Genomic DNA, 22,490 nt, shown 5'->3' on the forward strand with positions numbered 1-22,490 from the left:
GATGAGTACATGGCAATGACCAGCTGTCGGAGGATTAACTCCTGTCGCAGGGATCCCGAGAGACCCCTTTTTAGAGATTCGACCGGGGGATGATCCTGAATAAGTTCGTCGGAGAAATAAATGGGAATGAATGCAACGGCCAGTGGTGGGGGTGTTGGCCTAGTGCAAGAAGAGGTAAATGCACCGGAATTCAGACAGGTTCGGACCGCACGGGGGCGTAATACCCTACTCCTGTACGGATGCAATAACTGTCCTGAGGAAGTCCCTCAAGGATGTTGCTGGTTACAAGAATTGTGGCCTAACTAAGAGCTTGAGGCTCCTTGTTCTTCGGCTGGAACTGTGTTCAACCTTGCTCACAGTGTCTACTCTCGCCTGGGTTCTTCGTTCTTGGTGTTGTGTTTGGTCTTGTTCGGGAGTGAGTCCAGAGAGATTGTGCTTGCCTCGTCTGTTTCTCTTTTCTTGTTCGTCCTCTCCCCCATTGCTTCTGTGTTGCCGGCTATTTCAAGTACCTGCCGGCCGAGACACGCCCCGAACGGGAAGGAGGGGGCACAAGCTCCAAGACGCCATGACTGAGAAAGGCGTCATCATTTCTTCTAGGTGAAGTGACAGGGGGTGGAAAAAACGCCGCACGCCCGGTCACCTGTCACCATAAACGTCCTGGCAACGGGCGCCGTGGAGAGGGCCCACCGGGCAGCCGCAGAGCTACCCGGCGTGCATGCCCTGTCTTGTTCTTCTGCCACAGTAGGGCGGCAGACGGAACGCCTTGATCCTCGCGATGTTATCCCAAGGCAAGCCGGATGACGCGAGACGGGACCCGTGCAATTAATGATTCCACGCCTCTCTGCCAAAACATGGCAGGAACTGACGCTGCGGCGGGAGCAGTTGGAGGTGTCAGACCACGCACGCTATTTAAACGCGGCCTCGGACCTCTGACAGGTAGACACCTCATCGGTGGGCCCCTCGGGGGCCTTTCTGGGTCGTCGGGGCACCGAGTGCTCGGGGGTACTGTTCACCTCCCCAAGCACTCTCTCCCGAGAATGCATATCCTTGTCTTCGGGGTACCGGGTGCTCGGGGGTACTGTTCACCTCCCCGAGCACTCTCTCCCGAGCACTCTTGCATGGACTTTCGGGGAACCGAGTGCTTAGGGGTGGCTACGCGCAGCCCCGAGTACTCTCTCCCGAGCACTCTTTGTACGGATCCTCGGGGAACCGAGTGCTCGGGGACCGCCGCTTGCAGCTCCGAGCACTCTCTCTCGGAACTCAACTCTTCTGATCATCGAGGGACTAGGGTGCTCGGGGGTGACCTGGCACCTCCCCGAGCACTTTCTTCCCGGTACTTAGACTCTGTGGATCATCGGGGAACTGGGGTGCCTGGGGACCACTGACTGTGGCCCCGAGCGCCTTCTCCCAGGACTTAAGCTTTTCTCATCCTTCAGGAGAGACCTCACGGGATGGCGCCATGTGGCGGATGGCTGGCCTGACCTCGGGATTCAGGGACCCCCGGTTCCAGATACACCGACACCAGCGCTAAGGCACTATGGGACGCACTACAGGAGCGTTTTGAGCGTCTTAAGTACACCATCAAGCCTCTCACAGAGCAAGAATGGGTCCGACTCCGTTTCTGTGACTATATGTATGCCAGAGAGTACAACTCCGCGTTGCACCGCATTTGCACACTACCGTGTCTCTGTGGGAAAGAGATCACAGAAGAGGAGAAAATTGAGAAGACTCTCTCCACTTTCCACCCAAATGCGGCAGAATCCGCACGCAATCACCGTCAATCAAATTACAAGAAGTATTCTGAATTGATTAATGTGTTGCAACTCCATGAAGTTCATGACGAAGTCATAAACAAGAACTTTTTATCTCAGCCGCAAGAGAAGAGCAGTGGTCTAGAAGTCAATCACATCTCTTTCAAAGCGCGTAAGAACCACAATATGAAGCAGGTGAAGGGAGGAAAGAAAGTGGTGCCAGACAAAGTCAAGCATGGTGATGATAATGGTAAGACAAAGAAAAAAGTTAAGCCATATGGTGAGCAGAACCAGACATACTATAAGTGTGGTGTTTGGGGCCATTGGTCCCGAATCTGCAAAGCACCAAAGCATGTTGTGGAAGCATTTCGGAAGAAGAAGAAAGAGCAGTCAGAAGCACACCTCACCATTGCAGTGGGGATGGAAGAGGACAAAGCAGTCGAAGTTGAAAGGGATGCATCTCACATGGAAGTTGATGACGCTCCCGCAATGACTGTAAAAGACCTCCCAATGAAGGATGCAGAGACCTCTACTTTGCCCTCCTCCACTGACATAGAAGATGCCATAAATAATGAAGCGAAAAAGAAAGCCATTGAAGCAGAAGTGGTCAGATACTTCACAGACTCTATCTAGAATTAGAGTAATTAGCCATTCAATTAGTTGCTGAATTTAGGAGGATTAAATAAATAAATGTAAGCTCTAGAAGAGAAATCTTAGCTGCAAACAATATTATTTTTCGATAGTTAATGAAGCATTTAGTCTTGTTGCTACTTCCTCGCATGTGAATGATTGAATGTTTTGTTTATAGAATATGTGTGGCGCCTGCATGGAGAAAGTGTGTATTGTGGACAGTGAAACCACAAACACCATCTTAAGAGAAAAGATGTATTTTCAGTCTATTAGAAATAGCTCTGGAAAGGAGATGACTGTCACTGGAAGTGATAAATGCATAGTAGGTTCTGGAAGAGCCGCAGTCATACTACCTATGGGAACTACTTTGCACATTGAGGAAGCATTGTTATACCCTGAATCTACAAGAAATCTCTTAAGTTTTAAAGTCATTCACGCTAACGGTTTCCATGTAGAAACTGGTGAAGAAGATGGTAGGGAGTACCTACACATCACTAAGCATGATAGCGAAGCGAGAATACTAGAAAAACATCCCTCCATGAGCAGTGGCTTGTACTACACTCGCATTAGGGCACTTGAAGTGTTCACTACCTTGAAGACTGTGTTTCGTAGTGCAGAATTATTCTCCCTGTGGCATGATAGGTTAGGTCACTCTGGTCTTAGAATGATGAGAAACATAATTACTAACTCACAAGGTTATGGCATAAGTGTGAAGAATTTTTCGAATCATGAAGATTTTGTATGCCCTGCATGTGCTACTGGAAAATTAATAATAAGACTGTCTACCTTGAAGGTACAAGATGAAATCCCTGCATTCCTGGACCGAATCCAGGGGGGTATTTGTGGTCCTATTCAGTCGCTTTCTGGCCCGTTTCGGTACTTTATGGTATTAATAGACGCATCCTCGAAGTGGTCGCATGTATGTCTATTATCTATCTGCAACCATGCCTTTGCAAAGTTGATCTCGCAGATCATACAAATCAGGAATAATTTTCTGGATCATCGCGTGAAATCCATTAGAATGGACAACACTGGTGAATTTACTTCTAAAGTGTTTGATGATTATTGCACTGGTATGAGAATTAAAGTTGAACATTCTGTACCGTATATCCACACTCAAAATGGACTAACCGAAGCGCTGATAAAGAGAATAAAGTTCATTACTAGACCTTTGTTGCAGCACTGTAATTTGCCTGCTACATGTTGGGGACACGTAGTCTTATATGCGGCAGCTCTCACTAATTATAGACCATCCTCCTACAACATCCAGTCACCTATGCAACTGATGCAAGGAGTAATTCCGAAGATTTTCCATTTACGCAAATTTGGATGTATGGTTTATGTGCCAATACCGCCGCCACAGAGAACCACTATGGGACCTTTACGGAAAGTTGGAATATATGTCGGTTATGAGACTGCATCCATAATCCGATATTTAGAACCAACAACTGGAAATTTGCATACGGCCCGCTTCGCTGACTGCATTTTTGATGAAAATAATTTTCCATCATTAGGGGGAGGAAATATACCCTTGGATGAAAAATGTCGGGAAATTATATGGCAGGCTGAAGGAATTGCGGCACATGATCCTCGCACTAGTGAAGCAAATGGTGAAGTACAGAAAATTATCGATTTGCAGAAATTAGCAAACAATCTGCCTGATCATTTTTGTAATTTGAAGAGCGTGACTAAGTCGTATGTGCCTGCACGCAATGCACCGGAGAGGGTGGAAGTACCAAAAGAAGGTACCCCTCATCTTGTCCTAGGAGCTCCGAAAAATAATAAAAGGACAAGAAATTCGGTTTCTCAAGTCCCAAATAGCCGGAGACGTCTGACGAAGGTGGGAAATGAGAGCTTACCACAGCCGATCGCAAAAGTGCCCCAAAGAAAAAAAGAAGGGGAGCCAGTTGAGACTTGACGATGGTATGGAATCTCAGGAAGTAGGTATACCACATTTGAATCTTCTCACGCAGGAAGGAACCAGCGAAAATGCGCGCGCTAAAATTGATGCTGGTAAACTAAAGGACCTTGCTCCAATAGTAAGAAATTATGAACAGCAAGATGAAGAAGCACCTGAAAGTGCAGCCCATGATGAAATAGCAATAAACTATGTGAATTCAGGGGAATCTTGGAATAGAGCAACCACAATAGTCGACACATAGTTCGCAAATAAAATTGCCACAGTCATAGATCATGACCTTGAGCCTGCATCGCTCGCTGAATGTAGAATGAGGTCAGATTGGGAAGACTGGCAGAAGGCAATAACAGCTGAACTGTTATCCCTGAACAAAAGAGAGGTTTTTGGGCCAGTATGCCGCACACCTCCCCACATTAAACCAGTCGGATATAAGTGGGTTTTTGTTCGTAAGAGGAATGAAAGGAATGAAATTGTGAGGTATAAAGCATGACTAGTGGCACAAGGTTTCACTCAACGACCAGGCATTGATTATGAAGAAACTTATTCCCCGGTGATGGGTGGCATTATCTTTAGATATTTAATCTCAATGGTAGTCAACCTGGAGTTGAAAATAAAATTGATGGATATTGTGACCGTATATCTTTATGGGAGCCTAGATTTGATCATTTATATGAAGGTACCCGAAGGAATACCATTGCCAAATCAGGATAGAGGGAATAGACACCTTTATAGCGTACAATTGAAGAAGTCGCTATATGGGTTAAAACAGTCAGGTATAATGTGGTACAATCGTTTGAGTGAATTTCTTGGAAAACAAGGCTACACAAATAGCACGGATTGTCCCTGTGTATTCATAAGAAGGTCCCAGAATGGATTTTGCATAATATCAGTATATATAGATGATCTGAATATCATTGGTACAGAAAGAAGATATAGAAGAAGCAAGTTCCTACTTAAAATCTGAATTTGAAATGAAAGATTTGAGTAGAACTAAATTTTGCTTAGGCCTGCAGCTAGAGCATGTGGCAGATGGAATCTTTGTACATCAGTCAAACTACACTCAGAAGGTGTTAGAGTGGTTTGGTTTTGAAAAATCATTTCCTGCTAAAACCCCCCATGGCCGGAAGGTCATTACAAGCAGATCAAGATCCCTATAGACCTAGAGAAGAGGGGGAGGAAGTATTGGGACCGGAATTCCCATACTTAAGTGCAATAAGTGCGCTGATGTATCTGGCTAATTGCACTAGGCCAGACATAGCGTTTGCAGTAAACCTACTTACATGATACAGTGCAGAGCCCACTAAAAGGCACTGGATGGACTTGAAGGATATTCTGCGCTACTTGTAAGGTAGCAAAGATCTAGGCCTGTTCTACAGAAAGAATCAGGATCTAAGTCTGGTTGGATACGCAGATGTTGGGTACCTGTCAGACCCGCATACAGCGAAATCACAGACTGACTATGTTTTCTTATGTGGTGGAACTGCAATATCCTAGAAATCGTCGAAGCAAAGTCTTATATCTACTTCGACGAACCACTTAGAAATAATAGCTTTATATGAAGTCGCACGGGAATGCGCATGGCTTAGAAGAGTGATCAATCATATCCAGCAGTTATGTGGTTTGAATACTACTAACATCCCTACCATTATCTATAAAGATAATGCTGCATGTGTTGCACAAGTGCAGTCGGGATATGTGAAAAACAACTTAACGAAACATATCAACCCCAAGTTCTTTTATGCTCATGAATTGCATAAAATGAATGAAATAAAGGTAATGCATACCAAGTCATGTGAAAATCTTGCAGGTTTATTCACTAAATCTCTCCTTGCATCTAGTTTTGAAAGATGTGTTCGTGGCATTGGGGAGTTTTGGTGAGACATATACATTTCGCGAGAAGTGCCCAAGGGGGAGTGTTAGGAAACCTAGAGTTTCACAACTGAATGTGGGTCCATCTCGATCTCTTGAAAGATTCGATTCTATTTCTTAGGGGTTTTTGGCACTATATATACGGGGCAGCACCCCTCATTGTAAACACAGATAAATAAAGAATAGACAGTTTTTCCCTTACGCTTGTGTCTCCTTTTGCAATTGTTCCAGAGAGATCGCTGGACTACACCCGGTAGCAGCGGTTTCTCAACACGAACAAGTAAATGTAGCCCTGCACACAGTTTGGATCGAAACCGCTCAACCAGTAGAACCAGCCCGCACCAAATCGTATTTGCGGTTTGGTTTGCGCAGGAAACCGGTGAACCCATCTAAAAATAAGTGTGCTTCCCCGTGGACAACGTCGTGCTGCAGCCACGACCTCCCTGCATCTCACTCGCAGCCCTCGAGCATCTCCCGGTGCCTCCGCCCGCCGAGGTGGGACGCCGGCATCTTCTCGCTGTTGCACTGCACGCTGCAGAAGTGCGCGCCCTTCTTGTCCGCCGTCTTCCCCTTCCCGGATTCCTTTTTCTCGAAGCCCGCCATCTCGGCATCCTTGCCGCCACATAAACTCCTGGATTTTGCGCGCAGCGCCTCCTTGTTCTCCCGGTGCCGCCTGCCCCCGAGGTGCTTCTGAAAGTCCAACTCAGAGCTGCACTTGGCCTGGCAGATGCTGCACGTCCGTCTTGACGCCGGCGGGTTCATCGCCGCGGGCCGCGGCGTGTTGTTCTTGCCGTGCGGCTTCTCTCCCAGTTGCGACCCGCCGTTCTCTACCACGATCCCGTTGCCATCTCGGCGCAAGGACTCACTGCTGTTCACCAAGTTCTTGCTCCATTCAGTTGTTGCTTTTGTTGGCTCAGGGGTTTGTTCGTTGATTGCAGAGCTGCGACGTTGGACTGGTGCCGCCGGCCGGCTAGGTGTTCGTGCAGGTTGCGCTGGCAAGTCGGTTTCACCTGGCAGAGGGCACAGCTCCATTCCCCGAGTGGCTTCTGCTTCTTGATGGGTGGCGTTGCCGCAGTCAGTTTCCTCTTCAGCCCAGAGGATGTCCTTTCAGGAGTAGGCTGTTTGAGAGCAAGTTTGTTAAAACTCCAGAGGAAGATCATCAGTAAGTGAGAAATAATGTTGTATCTCAAAAAGATAGACAGAACAAGAAATATACGGACTGATATGTGCTCGGAGTAAAATTTGTACTGTTTCAGTGGATAAAATATGTGACTCTTATCAAGGTTTATACAGTGATTCGAACACAAGAAACAAAAATCTACCACTTTTAAGTTTCAGATGTACAAGGAATCCCAAGTGAGCAAATAGAAGAATGTTTTGAGGCCACTAGCGGCGGGAGAGCCGGAAATCTCGTGCTTCAGTTAGTCGCCGAGATCCGTCCATCCTTATGTGGGGGGTAAAAAATTTAATTGGTATACGGAGAATGAAAATTGGGCTATACAAAGCTTTTTCCTTGTATACGGTTCCACTGGACCAAGAGTTCAAACTTGTTCGAACACAGGAGGAGGGAAGAACAGAGCGTATTGTTTGAGAGTTGTTCTCAGCGAGGATGGAGAGGAGCAATGGCGCGACGATGGAGAGGAGCAATGGCGATTTGATGGATGGTGCTCCTTGCAGCACTCCCCTCTCTCTTGGAGCGGAAATCGACCGTCCCTGGAGATGGCGGTGCCCATGACCATCAAAACGTCGGTGTTCTTCATTGGTCCAGCAACCAATCCTCCGATGTCGAGCCTCAGTGACAACCGATTCAGGTAATGATTTCTTGCCCGATCTCCCTCGTTTTGTGCTCGATACACCGTCTCTTGCTTGCCTTGATGCTACTCCATTATTCCATTCCATTGATGGACGACGTTCTCTGCAGGCACTTCAATGTCAAGCCTCAGTGCGGTAATCGATTGTTGCTGCACATGGTGGTGCCCATGGACTATCAGAGTGCCGTAGTTCTTCCACAATCTAGCAACGAAGAGCCATCAACCCCAGCTACAACCATAGAGGAAGACGATGGCGTCGATGAACTAAAGTAGGGGCCATCTCTCCTGGAACTAAACCAAAGCCCACCACATGAATAATCTCAACTAGTAGGCTGGAACAAGAGGTATGCCCAATCGCATAAATTTGGGTTGTTTGCATAACTGTGAGTGTGATGAACCATCTGCTTATGAATTAGTCTAGTACTGACAGGATGAGTAGATCACCCTTCTACAAAACGATGCCCTGAATTATCTACAAAGTAAACATTGATTCATTAGAATATTCAATTTCTTTTCAAGGCATGGTTTTAGACAAGATGATATTCCAAAATTCTTCTTTATTTATAAGGCCTAAAGTGGTTGCAATCCTTAATGAACATGAGGTAGAGTATGTATTAGATGTGAATGTGGAATAGCCGAGCATCTAGTATGTTGTGCCCTTTCACTATAAGAGTATGTCTTACTTGTATCAAATTAAAAGTTTTCATGGAGCTTATGCCCTCCTACCAAAATGTGACCCAGGAGTTCATCTACTACTGAATGTGCCAATCTTGATTATTCCTCTAGTTTGTCAGGCCATTGTTCTCAAGATTGTCAAGTTGATTCTTTTAGTGGTGTAGAGGACCAAGAAATGGTAGTAAATGGACATCAAGGCGCTGCTCGGGGACAGAGCAATGTAGGTTGGAAACAGAGGTAATCCTCTGTGCCTGATATCAATATAGCACCCAAATAATAAATAATCACATGTAGTTTCAAATTCACTTAAGCTAGTATTGATAATATTTGTCTGCTCCACAATTTTATTCCACTTCCATTCCTTTGTGCTGAAGATAATGTGTTGTTTTCAATAGTGGGTCATTGACTGATGAGGATGCAGAGACAACTGAGCATCCCATTGCTCTTGAGAAAGTGCTGAAAAATTGTGCTATGCATAAGGGAGGTCTAGTTGTCAAGCCTAGTGTTGGAACGAATTTTGACTCTCACTAAAGCTTTCGATTTCTACAACTGTATTCATGGGAATTGTCTTTGGTATCCGATACAGTTGCAGTAGATGCAACGCCAAAAGAACCAAAACACAACAAGATATCATATGTTCATGTGTTGTAAGTAACTACCATTTTTACATCAATTTTAGCAATATGTGAAATCTTTACTTAGTTGTTTCCAAATATCTCTTCATAGGATAAACCGAATAGCTCGAATTCTAGATCAATGTGTTGTGGCTGCCCAGCCATCATGCGTGTTGCACGGTCAAAAACAAGGGGTTGGTACATTAAGGAACATGTAGTGGAACACAATCATCCATTGTCAGACACACGTGCACAAAAACTCAACTGGAAATCACATCGACACATTGACAACTACACCAAGCAATTGATTAAGTATATGAGAAGCTACAATGTCAATATGAGCAAAGTGTTTTGTGTTATTTCAAGCTTCTTTGGAGCAATGGGCAATGCGCACCTTTCACCAAGAGGGTTGTCCATAGCCTTTGCTCAAAATTTGCAAAAGATAATGCTGATGATGATGTGAGGAAGACTCTAGCTGTTTTCAGCAGGTTGAAGGATCAAGATCCTAACTTTACATACAATATGGAAGTGGACGACAGGTACCGCATCAAGACTTCGATTTGGACCAATGGAAGGAGTAGGATGCAGTATGCATGGTTCGGTGATGTTATAACTTTTGATACACCTTACAAAACAAATTTATATGACATGCCATTTGGTATTTTTATTGGTGTAAATAATCATTATCAAAGCATCATGCTTGGTGGCGTACTCATGTGCAATGAGACCATCAAGAGCTTCAAGTGGGTATTTAGTGAATTTGTACGACTAATGGGCAACAAGTATCCATAAAATATTCTAACTGGTAAGCTGTCATTTGACATAGTTCTTCATATTAGTAATCTATTTATTTAGAGTGTCTAATGGTTTTGTTGATATCATTTATTAGATCATAGCGGAGCTATGGAGGTAGCCATAAATGAAGTGCTGCCAAACACGACACATATATGGTGCAAGTGGCACATCCTATGGAAAGCAAAAGAGCGACTTGAGAATATTTATTCAAAAAGGAGTGGGTTCAAACAAGATTTCCACAAGCTTATAAACAGCATGCTAACTGCCAAGGAATTCGAGGATGGATGGACAGAGCTATTGGACAAATACAAACTCCACAAAAATCCTTTCTTGAAGCAAAATTTTCAAACAAGGGAGTGATGGGTGAAACCTTTCTTTAAGGGAAAATTATGTGCCAAGCAAACCAGCACGCAACGTAGTGAGAGTGCCAACAACATGATGAAGCGATATGTTGGGCCATCTTGCTCGATGCATAATTTTGTGGGGATGTACCAATAGCTCCAATTTGGCTGTGAAGCAGGCGAGACTTACAAAGAACAACCTTCGAAGCTGGTATGGTTAGCTTCACAGAGAAAATCGTTTCTAATGACTGTGTCTTTGAAATCTGCTATGGTTCTTTGCTCTGATTTTGTCGTTTACAATGCAGACTAGGAAACCAATTGTGCAGAACCTTCCAATCAAGTGGCACGCCGCACAGATATACACTCAAAAAATGTATGAAAAGTTGTGCGAGCTTATTTTTGAATCTGTTCACTTTGTTGTAGTTGAATTTGTCTCCAATGTCAAATACATTGTAAAACACGTGAGAGGTGACAAACGGGAGAAATAGAAAAAAGTTGAGTTTGAAATAGATATCATTGATAATGGCGAGGAATACATATATGAGTGTGGGCTTGCAGAGCACATGGGTATGATATGCTAGCATATTATAGAAGTAAGTATATGTTTGTTCATGGGTTCACCTTACTGTCTTCATATTCATCATGTAATGAATTGTTATTACTTTTTATGTGTAGGTTATGATACAATTGGGGGTATAAAGGATTCTAAATAAGCATATTGTAAAGAGGTGGACCTTGAATGCAAGGGACATCCTACCTCCACATCTAAAGCATTATCAGAAGGACAAAGGTGCATTGCAATGTCAAACTTTTAGGCATTCCTCTTTGTACCAAGCTGCATTAGAGGTTGTGGACTTATGTGATTCCAACATACAGGCCCACGAAATAGCTATGAAGTATCTCCTACAAGCAAAGGCTAAGTTCAAGGAAGTATCACTTGTGAAAGATGGTCTCAGTCTTGTTGACCAGTTAGCTAGCGAGAACTCTCCTGCTACTGTGTCCATCGAGACCATGGAAGGAAACCATACTGAATGCACTACACATTGCATCAAAGCTCTTGAGAAGCTTCAAAAACGAGGTAGGACAACAAGCACACGTGACAAGCCACCTTATGAGCAACGCACGAAGTGAAGCAGCATATATATAGTGAACCAAACCATAGCGGAACAAAATACTAAAAGTGACATTGTTCATCAACAAAGAGAGGTAACCTGCAGCAGGTGCAGGCTGAATGGCCACAACTAAAGTTCATGTTCAGCGCCACCACCTAAAGAGTATCCTTTACCTGCCCAATATCAAATTTGGGTTCATGGCACATCGAACAGTATACCTAGTTCCAATCAATAAGCTGCTCGTTTGTTCTAAGATTTAAATTAGGGTCATTTTGTTGTAAGATATGCCCTGAGTCAAGGATGGTAGTCCAACCTAGCCCTAGTGGAAAGCATTTTTTTTATCCCTATCATCTGTTTCTAAGTCTCAGGTTAACCAGGGTGAGATGTAAATACTACTGAACATGTTGCAAGAGACACTTTTGTTGTATGATAAATATGTACCACATAGATGTGGCGTATGTAGTTTTTGTACCCAATTGTGGTTGTAGACAAATTTTGGGATCTATTGTACACACGTAGCTAGCACAGTTGGTTTTGATGTATATGAAATGTCTACAGACTTGTGTATGATGAATCTATTGCTTATTTTGATCAGACAATGCTAGGTAAATGTGCAAGCACTTGTGGAATGCTGCAACATCATGATTCATGCTTATTTACCTAGTGAATACCAAAATTTTGTATTCAAATACATATCACTTCCCCTTTGGCTCTTTTTTCACTCTCTTGGAGCATAGTGCTCTTGCCACTTGTTGCCATTCCTATGGTCTATCACAACAAAAGGCAACGGAAAGGATTAGTTCTACCAATGGAATGCCTAACTTGCACATCACAAAATCTTAGTACATACAAACTGAAGCATGACATGCACTCCCGAAGCTCAAAAAGCTCATGCATGCCAAAACTCTTCAAATGAGCTAAGTAGTTCTACAGACTTCCAAAAACACAACGAGTGAAAAGAATCTAACTCATTTTGAATGTAAGAACGTTCAGGATTAGTGGTCACCATGCACTACCTTGGCTTCTAGCTCTAAGCCATTTTTTAATCCCAATATATATAGGATGGCACATAATCCTGAGCCAAACTCTCTATTCAGTCATCCCCTACCTCTCACCAACAGACTCCAACGAGTTTCAAGACAACCAATCAAGTGTTCTGTCCACTGGTGAGCATGACCCTGATGCTTCAAAGCTTAGAGGCGTCCAGATTCCTATGTTGCTTGTAGCGAAAATAGCTCTATTAGGTCATATTTGTGATTTTAGTGATTAAAGACAACATAGTCATTGTGACTAACATGTTTGTTAAGAATATATGTTAGTAGGTCTCATGGATGCAATACATCAAGAAGCCACTGTAGCCGGGACAAAGTTTGATTGAATTAAAAAAAGTCCCAGAGAAATTATTCTCACCGGAAGGTACGGCGATCAGAAGAGATGTACATCGGATTATTTAATAGAAGCTTGGTATTTTCGGAGGAAATGGATTATAAGGCACCAGATGATCTTGTGATGAGATGGATAGCACACCGGAGGCTTCACCGGAGCATTTAACAGAGTGTGTGGAAAATCCAAAAAAGAAGAAGTTCTACACACCGTAAGGTCCGGTGATGAAGACAGTGCACACCGGAGTATTTTGTGCAGAAAAGAAGTTTGGCACAGTCTGGCTCAGGATAACTCACCAGATAGTCCGGTGATGAAGAGGATGTATACACCGAACAATACGGTGTTCAGAAGAACTCTGAGTGGAGTTCCAACAGCTAGTTTTCTCAGTTGTATACACCAGATGGTCTAGTGCTTGTACCTCTGTTAACGCCGGATCATCTAGTGTTCGCAGAATATTTGAGCCGTTGGGATAACGGCTAGTTCGCGGGGTTGAGGCTATAAATACCCCTCCCCTCATTCATTTGGAGTAGCTAGAGTCCAAAGAAACCCTTTTACACCTAAGAAGACATCTAAGAGCATAAAATGTTCATCCAAGGCGATTAACCACACCATTAGTAAGTGATTAGTATTTATAGGCCTAGAGAGAAGAGTTGCTAAGTGCTGCAACCTAGAGTGTGGATCAAGGAGTGATCCAAAAGTGTACCGAGAGGTACGCCGACTCCTTGGAGTCTTTGTGACTCGTCGGTATTTTGTTGACCCTCTGACTTGGTGTGGAGCGGCGATAAGAGGATTATGCGGGGACGTGGAGGCCCTTGTTTTCGTGACTAAAGCTCCGAAGTGAAGACGGCGTACAAATGTCCGGAAGAGAGGTTAGTGGTGAGACCTCGCAATGGTAGCTTATCGTGCTTGAAGCCTTGTCTTGGTGACTTGGTATCTCAAGAGCCGTGACCGGAAGAGATTTGACGACTGGGAGCATATCCTTTGTGGAGCTCCAACGTGTACTAGGGGTGGCTTGTGTGCCACCGATACCACGAGATAAAAATCCCTCGTACCGAGTTTGTCTCTCTACCTCATTTACGTTTCTGTATTTACATACTTGTAATTTACCTTACAATCCTTATAAACGATAGAAGTAGACACACTAGATAAGCCTAGACTATATTTAGATAGAAATTAAGATAAACTTATCTTCTAAAAATTTTAAAATCAATATTTTTAAATATCCTAAATCACCCACTCATCCCCAATTTCCTTCGTCGCTGCTCCCGGACGAAGGATTCTCCTTCGTGGTTCCCAATGTGCAAATGAGCAGGACTTCATCGAGGTTGACAGCAGATGTTCCAAGAGACTGAAGGCCGAATGGTCCTTTGCTACCACTTAATATTTTGTCAGTCTACTAGTAGCCGATAAGGTTAAGAATAGCAGGATAGTCTTAGCACTGACACCTTTTATCTAATCCCTTCTAAATTATGTATGAAACTAATATTATAATGAACTAGTATGCAATGCATCCTCGTGTTGCTTCAATAAAGCGAGACTCACATGCACCCAATCTTTGTTAATGCCACCCTGAAGCTCATGTTGATTTCAGACACCTGGCTTGGGTGTTTTCCTCGCATATACTCGAAGAATCCACTAGCGTCAGGTACTTCATGATGTTTATGTCTGGTACTAACACCTGCACATTAACACCACAAGGTGTCGAAGGCGGCGACCCTATAGTACTAGTACACATTGCATGTGCCGACGCTGTAGACGCGGCAAACTACTTGTTTTCCCTAGGTCACCATGCCCACGTTGCATTACGCTTCCGCCTCTAGACATAGCTCGTTCCTTCAGGTGCCTCATGTAGCACACACTTCAGCAGGCCTAGGCTACACTAATGAAAATTTTCAGTTAGTACACATGCAATTTCATTATGCTGGCTACCATATAATACGTACCAGGACAATAGTGTACAATTCCTCATTAACTCCTCCAGACATGCACATCTATATCATTCGCTTTATCCTCTCGATGTCATACTCTTTCACTCTTGGTAGAACATTGTGCTTTAGGTTGTAACATCCCAGGTCCATATATCTAGGAAAAAAAATCTACAGGCGAGTGTAAAAAGACTTTACATGTATAATTATATCTGAATCAAACCAATGATGCACATCAACTACAATAGCCTACATAATCACCACCAGATATTACTATATATTTCATTACCTGATATTTAGTCAAATTCATTTTAAACTATCCTGCTCAAACATACCTCGAGAAATAGGTGGCATCCAGCAAGGTTTACTGTACCTTTGCCATGGGTATCAGACTGTACTTTCAATGCAGCACCAAGTATGGTCCTAATCACACCCGCACACCAATTGTATTACATGATAGGTCTGTGCATCTCAAAGCATCCCAATAATCTATGGATGCGTAGTTATGCTTAGCCAATGGTGTTGTAGCATCTAGACCTCTAGGTAAGTGATAAGTATTTTGGTGATTAATGATAACTGTATTATTATGTGTAACAAACTTGTTTTTAAGGGTATCAAAAAATTTAGTTCACAATGATGATTGAGTATTCTTGGTCCCTAAAACGATTATATGGACGATCAAAGGAGATGTGCATCAAGATTAAGGAACTTCTAGTTTTAAGTGTCATAAAGGAGAGAAATGACACTTAGAGTGGTATAGGTCTTCTTTCTTAGTTTTTTGACCGTACCATAAAGAGGAGCTAAGAGTAGTAGTTTGATCTAGTTGAGTCTAGACTTAGTTTGATGCACACTTGTGAAATTCTAACACTATGTAGCTCATAGAAACCTATGATTGAGATGTCGTGAAGGTAGAGCTTAAGAAAAGATTGAATTGGACGAGCTCGGTGAAGTTAGCCTCACCGGATAGTCCGATGATGTGACTCGTGTTCTCATCGGAGCATTTTTCTTGGTTCAAATAGAAATCACATGTGCTGACCGGATGGTCCAGTGATTAACATGCAGGCATCACCAAAACCTTTTTTTGGTGACACGTGTCCTGAAATTTTTGAAGTGCTACACTGTATGGTCCAGTGTCACCCCCGTGAGAGCACCATAGCTTTTTCTGTAGAAGAAATTTTTTCCCTGCACCAGATGGTCCGGTGTCACCCCCGTGAGAGCACCAGAGCTTTTTTAGTAGAAGGAATTTTTTTCTCAGGAAAAATGAAGTTAAAACCCACCGGAGTATCCGGTGATGAAAAGATGGAAGCACTAGAGCTTTTCTTGCACATCAAAAATTTTAGTTCTAGAGGAAACTACACTCACCAGATGGTCCAGTGAAGGAAAAGATGAATCACCGGACTAATTTTTACAGAGAGATTGCTTCAGACAGTTTAAAGTTGCTCAGTTCACTGGATGATCCAGTGATGGATAAAATGAGCACTGGAGCAATTATTGCAGAGAATGGTGCAACTGTTTGAAGATTGGAGGTCAACTGACCAGATGGTCTAGTGCTAAAGGTATGATCACCGGATGCATACACCAGACTATCCTCAACAGTAATGGCTAGTGACAGCTGGCACAGTGTGTTTTTGATAGTTGTGCTCACCAGATTGTCTAGTGATTGTGAGGAGATACTCACCGGATCATCCGGTGTTAACACAAAAAGTGGGTTGTAAAGCAATAGCTAAATTTGGATCTTTAGCCTATAAATACTCCCCACTTGGTTTCAGTTGTTTCTCCGTGCACCCATCAAGACCCGTGCCGAGGCGGCCGACGAAGGGGTAGAACGGGACCAGCATGCTGGCCAACGCCACCCACAGAACGTTGGCCGAGAAGAAGCCCGAGCCCAGCTATCGGCTGTCGCCGTTGTTGGGGCGGCGGAAGAAGTAGACAGTCGGGGTGTAGCTGTTCCTCGCGGTGAGGTCGAGGTTGGACAGCCACAGCGCGTGCGCGGCGTGGGCTCGCCGGCGTGACCAGCTTGGTCTTGACGACCGGTGGCCATTGAATCTCCATGGCGCGCACGGGTGGTTTGGTTGGTGTCGGACTCTCTCTGCCCTAGCTTGCGGAGTGCTTCGAGTGCGAGTGCAACGACTCCATGTGACGAGACGGGATTTATAGGAGTTGCAATGTGGATTTGGTTGGGAGAAGTCTTCTCACGAGGGTTGTTGAGTCATCTTCACTTTGGGCCGTCGGATCACTCGATTTGGGCCGTGCATAGCTGATATATGCTCCATCCGATCACTTAAGAGCGTCTATTGATACAGTCTCCCAAACACAAATTTGATCGCTATTTTCTACTTGCACTGCAACAAAACTGGTCATTCGCGCTGAATCATCAGTATCGGCTAGACCAAAAGCCCAGAACCAACACTAATGAAGTATCAGCGTCGGTTCATAAAAAAATCAATATCACTGTCGGTTTAAATTAAAAACCGATAATATGTACCATCGGTTCGAATTAAAAACTGACAATAATGTTAACATCACTATCGGTTTTTAATTCGAATTGGCAATAATATGAGATCCAGACCCAATTTCACTTTATTAAGCTTTTGGCTCGCAAGTCTCTGCACCCATCTCTCCTCATCCTCTCTCTCACTCTCATCCTCTTTGTCTCCTCCCTCTCTCGAACTCTCCTCTCATCTCCTCTCTCGCCACTGTAGCCCCTTCTCAAGCCCCATCTCTACCACTCTGCCAAGAAGCTTCGCCCAAATTGCTACCAGGCCAAGCATGCCGCCGCCGATGTCACCCTCACCCACCTCTCCCTCCATGAGCCATTCACCTCCCTCGCCGCCTGGGTAGGATCAGGCCCGAGCCACTCGCCGATGTTCGCCACCACCATCAAGCTTACCGGGTTGAGCTTTGCTGGCGACCCTACTAGGACCAAGAAGCAGGCCAAGAAGAACGCCTTCATGGTCTCCTAGTCCTCCCTGCGTCATCGGAGATTGGGGGCAAGGTCGTCATCTTCCACCGCGGCTCGGGGGCGAGGTCGTTGTCCACGACAGTGTAATAGATCTGGGAGCCCGTCCACAACAGCGGTGGGAATTGCGAGCTCATCTATGACACTGGGTCGGTGGAACTATCAAGGCAGCGACGCGGGAGCACCGTGTCAAGCGGTGACGGGAGCGACTCATTTCATTTATTTTTTCTTCGGAAACAACTTTAGTGCCAGTTGTACAACCGGCTGTGACAACGATTCACTGCTGAATGCAAAACTAACACTGAATGGATATTTTGTAGTAGTGATGAAACATAAAGAGGGTCGCTATCTGTGGAGTTTTCATCCCCATAGTACTTTTCGAGTTAATCAAACTGAGGTTCAGATTCATACTATAGATGCTCAGTTTGTCATCAGAGTACAAAATTGATAGATCGACCACGGGCCTCATTGGAACTCACTAAAACATTATATATATATAGTATGAATATATATATATATATATATATATATATATATATATATATATATATATATGGTAGATACCATGCATTTGATCATGTCGAAGAAGAAAAAATATCTGCATTTCATGCTGAAAACTGAATAGAACTAGCTCTGAGGACTGATTGGAAAAATATGTTAAACATACTAAATTTATGGTAGATACCATCACCAACAAAGTGAAGCAAATTCTGTAGTACACAATCGAGAAAGATTCTTATAAGACACCATCTATATCATCAATCTCGTGATTCAATAGCTGGACTGAAGAGCAGAAAGAGGAGTGAACACGTGTCATTACAAAGGAGATGATCTTTTATAGAATCAGACCTTATAGAATTTGTTCCGAACAAAACGCGCGACACCAGAACACATGACTATCCGAGGGGATCCCTTTCAGTTTCAGCCCAACTGTTAAGCACCAGAAGGTAGGGGGAAAAGCACATCATATATAGCTTCTGTGTAAAGATTGTTTCTGACGAGAAAGCTGATACAATCAACAACAAATTTAGCAACGGCATGCATCGTGGCCGGTCGTCTGGGTCCATGCCCGTTCGGTTGGGACAGTACTGGTTTGGTCGTGGGACTGAATCAATCCTACTTATAGATTTCAATGGCCAGGCCATCCATGATCCAACTCCAGGTACTCTACAAGCGTGCATGGCCTTGTCGTTTGTTGCGAAACCTCACATCCAGCTTGTTAGAACACTAGCATCTATCAGTATCGTAAGTTCGTAACATGAGATAGACAACCGTTTCCATAAACATCTTCTCTAATCACCCCATTATACATGCTCTTACAGCAAAAGATGAGCATACTGAGAAACTGAAAAGTGCGATAGAACAAAGCAACATAAGTGTCACAACAGATCTAACGAGAAAGACTAAAGCTAGACAGAGTTCGATCAGACCAGCAAGTATCACAACAGATGTAACACAAAAGTGTTCAGTTGTTAATGCGTATCTATCTTAGTGCCTGCCTGATGCCATGGCTAAATGGTTAGGCTTACGTTATGGATGGAAGACGGTTTGGTGAAGGTTTCTGCCTCTCTGCATAGCTCCGGCCGGACCTCCGGCTCCCGGAACATGCGCACCAGCAGTTCTGCACTGCCCACGCAGTGTCGGCGGTCGACACGCATATGCAGACTCCGCTTGAACAACGCCACAAAAATAAAAATCTCAAGTAGGTCACGAATGGGAGAGGTGTTGGTGAACCACACAAATACTGTAAAAGGTGGCGCACACCATGGAAGCCTGAAAGACTGAAACGATTGCCGAAACCCCGATCTGAAAAGAGTAGTACTAAGTGATTAGGTGGAGAGCAAGGTTCTTATTTAAGCATGCTTAGAGCATGAACAATACTAGATATTTATAGCTTATAAGTGCTTAAGGAAAAAGAGTGTTAAACAACTACATAAAAAATATAGATTTCAATACTAACAAAGACTACATGTACTTAAATATAGGTAACTATCTTGCTATTACTGATATAAGTAGCGATGCTTAAGTAAACACCTCGCTCTCTATCTAAGCACATGTATTACCCCAGTTGATAAAAAAACCAATTTTTTTCATAAGTACCTTCTCTAACACCTATTGTACATGCTTTTATATTAATGCTAACAAGATAGTTATAGCACATGTAGTCTTTTTTCATTGAAAATTACAATTTTTAAATAGCTACTTAACACTCTCTCTTTAAACACCTAGCATTGTTCATGGCCTAATGCTTCACTATAAGAATTGAATTCTGTTATGATATAATGGGCCTGTTTGAGAGGGTTCTAGCTCTAAACTCCACCATGGATCTAAGCAGAATCCTCCCAAACACCCCAACTCTATCAATTGATGCAGCAGCTAACTCCATAGAGCAGCTCACCTTCTAGTTTATTTTAGTGAAGCAGCTGAATGGGTACTTCACAAACCTTACAGAGAATACATCACATACTCAGAGAAGGTTACTTCAAATAGCCGATAAAAGTGATGATCAAACTTTCATACGTCCTTATAGAGTTAGGAGTAATTACCCATCACTGCCACTAGTGTAATACCTCACGCCTCCACTCCGACCCCTCCCACATGCCCCCACACCCGCCCCTGCCCCCCACCTGAGCCCACTGGCGATTTTCCCTAGCACGCTGGCCTCCTCCTCCCACCGTCGACCGCCTCTTCCCGCCGCTGGCCACCTCCGCGCACCACCACCCTCCTCCACCTGCCACCTCTCGCCGTCGGTCGCCCGCTGATTGGTTTCGCTCGCGGACCCCTACCGCGGATCCGCCCGGCCATCGAAAGTTTGTGTTGTTTTATACATTTGCGACTATACTTGCTCCACTAACAACTGGGTAATTAGACCTTTACCCGCCTCCCTCCGTCGTGGATCTGCCAAGCCCAGCCACCGTTTTTCGCTCACTGCATGGTCGTCGAAGGTCTTCCGCCTGGTCGCCGACAAGGTATGTTTCCTCCCATTTGATTGATGCAAATTGTGTTTCCTCACTCCCAGGCATAGTAGGTCCTAGTGTTGTTCAACCTTGCATCTTTCTAATCCAAATACCTGCATAGCAGCTCTTTTGCCAAGTGTGTAAATTCGTAGGTAACGCTTGCGACCTGTTTATATTTTGTTATAGTAGGTGTTGTTATTTGAGGATCTGATGTAGGTTAGTGATTGAACTGATGATACATTGTAGCTTGTTCTCTTGCTTTACATTTTAAAACTTTGGATTGAAAACTGAAAACCGCAGGCAGCCCTCCCATAAGTCCATCTGAAAGCTAAATTAATGTGTATGATCTCACTTCAAAGATCCTGACGGCCCCTACCCTGCCCAAGTATTATTGTCTGTCCAGTGCACTATTGTAATAATATTGAGCTAAATAGTATTGGTTGACTTTTTTTGCTGAGAGGACCTTTTTTCTTTGCCTGATAGTTGCATTCTGTAACTAGTAATATATCTGATTAATCGTACCAAAATGATTTTTTCAAAGACTCACCCAATAAAATCTTCTGTTAGATGATGACTGCCATTGCAATTGAAATAAATTTCTTGGCTCCTGGGATGATAACTCGTTGTTTCCAAGAATCTGACTAGTGGAAGTAGTGGGCATTGGAGCAACAAGAAGAGAGTTTCTTAGAGATGGCCAGTTCCATCTATAGATGACACTACACCAAGATAAATAAGTGATCGGTTGCTTGAGTAATTTTATTTTAATTTATTTTACTTCGTTGATCTGTTCCTTTTCTCTTTTCTCCAGAGGTGATAAAGCATTTTGCAGCAGTGAGTGCTGGTACCAGGAGATGCTTTTTGATGAAGCAGTGGACAATTTGCGCTAGCTGATGGATGAACGGGTTGAGTTTCATAAGAGGATGTTAGTGGAGGAAAGGCATGATCCTAAATAACCGAGACGAGATTTCTTTCTTCTTCTTTTGTTTTGTCATCTTTGCAAGATTGGATGCTATTTTCAGTAATGGAGGAGGGAATGATTTAGTCTTTTTTGCGGATTAAAGACCATTGCCCACTTTTGTAAGAGGTTGAAGATTGATGACCTGGGCTTCTTGTTCATATGAGTTTCTGGTTAGTTGCAAGTTGTTGCTCCTACTCTAATTATGTCTCCTGATACAAGTTATGTTCAATTGATGGAGCAGCCCATAGAGCAGCTCACCTTCTAGTTTGTTTTAGTAAAACAGTTGAATGGGTACTCCACAAACCCTAATTTCATACGTCCTGTAGAGTTATGAATAATTACCCATCATTATCACTAGGGTAATACCCCACGCCTCCACCCTCACCCCTCCCACATGTCCCCACGCCCGCCACTGCTTTAATTTGCTTTCATATTTATGCACGAAATACACGAATGGTTACATAACCGATGCATGCACACCCGTTCCGAAAATTTCCCTTACCCTGCTGCTGCTTGATGCAGAGTAACGAGTGGCGCGCTGGAGCTCAATCCAAACACGCCCATTCTTCCTCGGTTGAGAGTTACTATAGGCTTAGGTGCTCGTTACAGGGGAAAAAAGCTCGATAAGCCCATCGAGGCCTAGCATAAAGCAGGCCACATTTCTGTTGGTATCGTTTTCTAGAAGTGCAAGAAAGCTAAAACTTCAGCATGGTTCTTTCTACATGGCCAAACCTCTGACATGGCTAAAACTTCCTTGCACACAATTTACCTGGAGCTTAGCTAAATCCGCTG

At 43.8% G+C, this 22,490-nt stretch overlaps 1 protein-coding gene across 1 annotated transcript; it reads right to left on the reverse strand.

The window, feature by feature from the left end:
* Positions 1-6,618: 6,618 nt before the first annotated feature.
* LOC133896960 (uncharacterized) lies at positions 6,619-7,200 on the reverse strand. Its single transcript, XM_062337579.1, has one exon. The coding sequence runs from the start codon at positions 7,198-7,200 to the stop codon at positions 6,619-6,621; it is 582 nt and encodes a 193-aa protein (XP_062193563.1).
* Positions 7,201-22,490: the final 15,290 nt, after the last annotated feature.

Source organism: Phragmites australis, chromosome 17 (genome assembly GCF_958298935.1).
Source record: "Phragmites australis chromosome 17, lpPhrAust1.1, whole genome shotgun sequence".
Classification (NCBI taxonomy): domain Eukaryota; kingdom Viridiplantae; phylum Streptophyta; class Magnoliopsida; order Poales; family Poaceae; genus Phragmites; species Phragmites australis.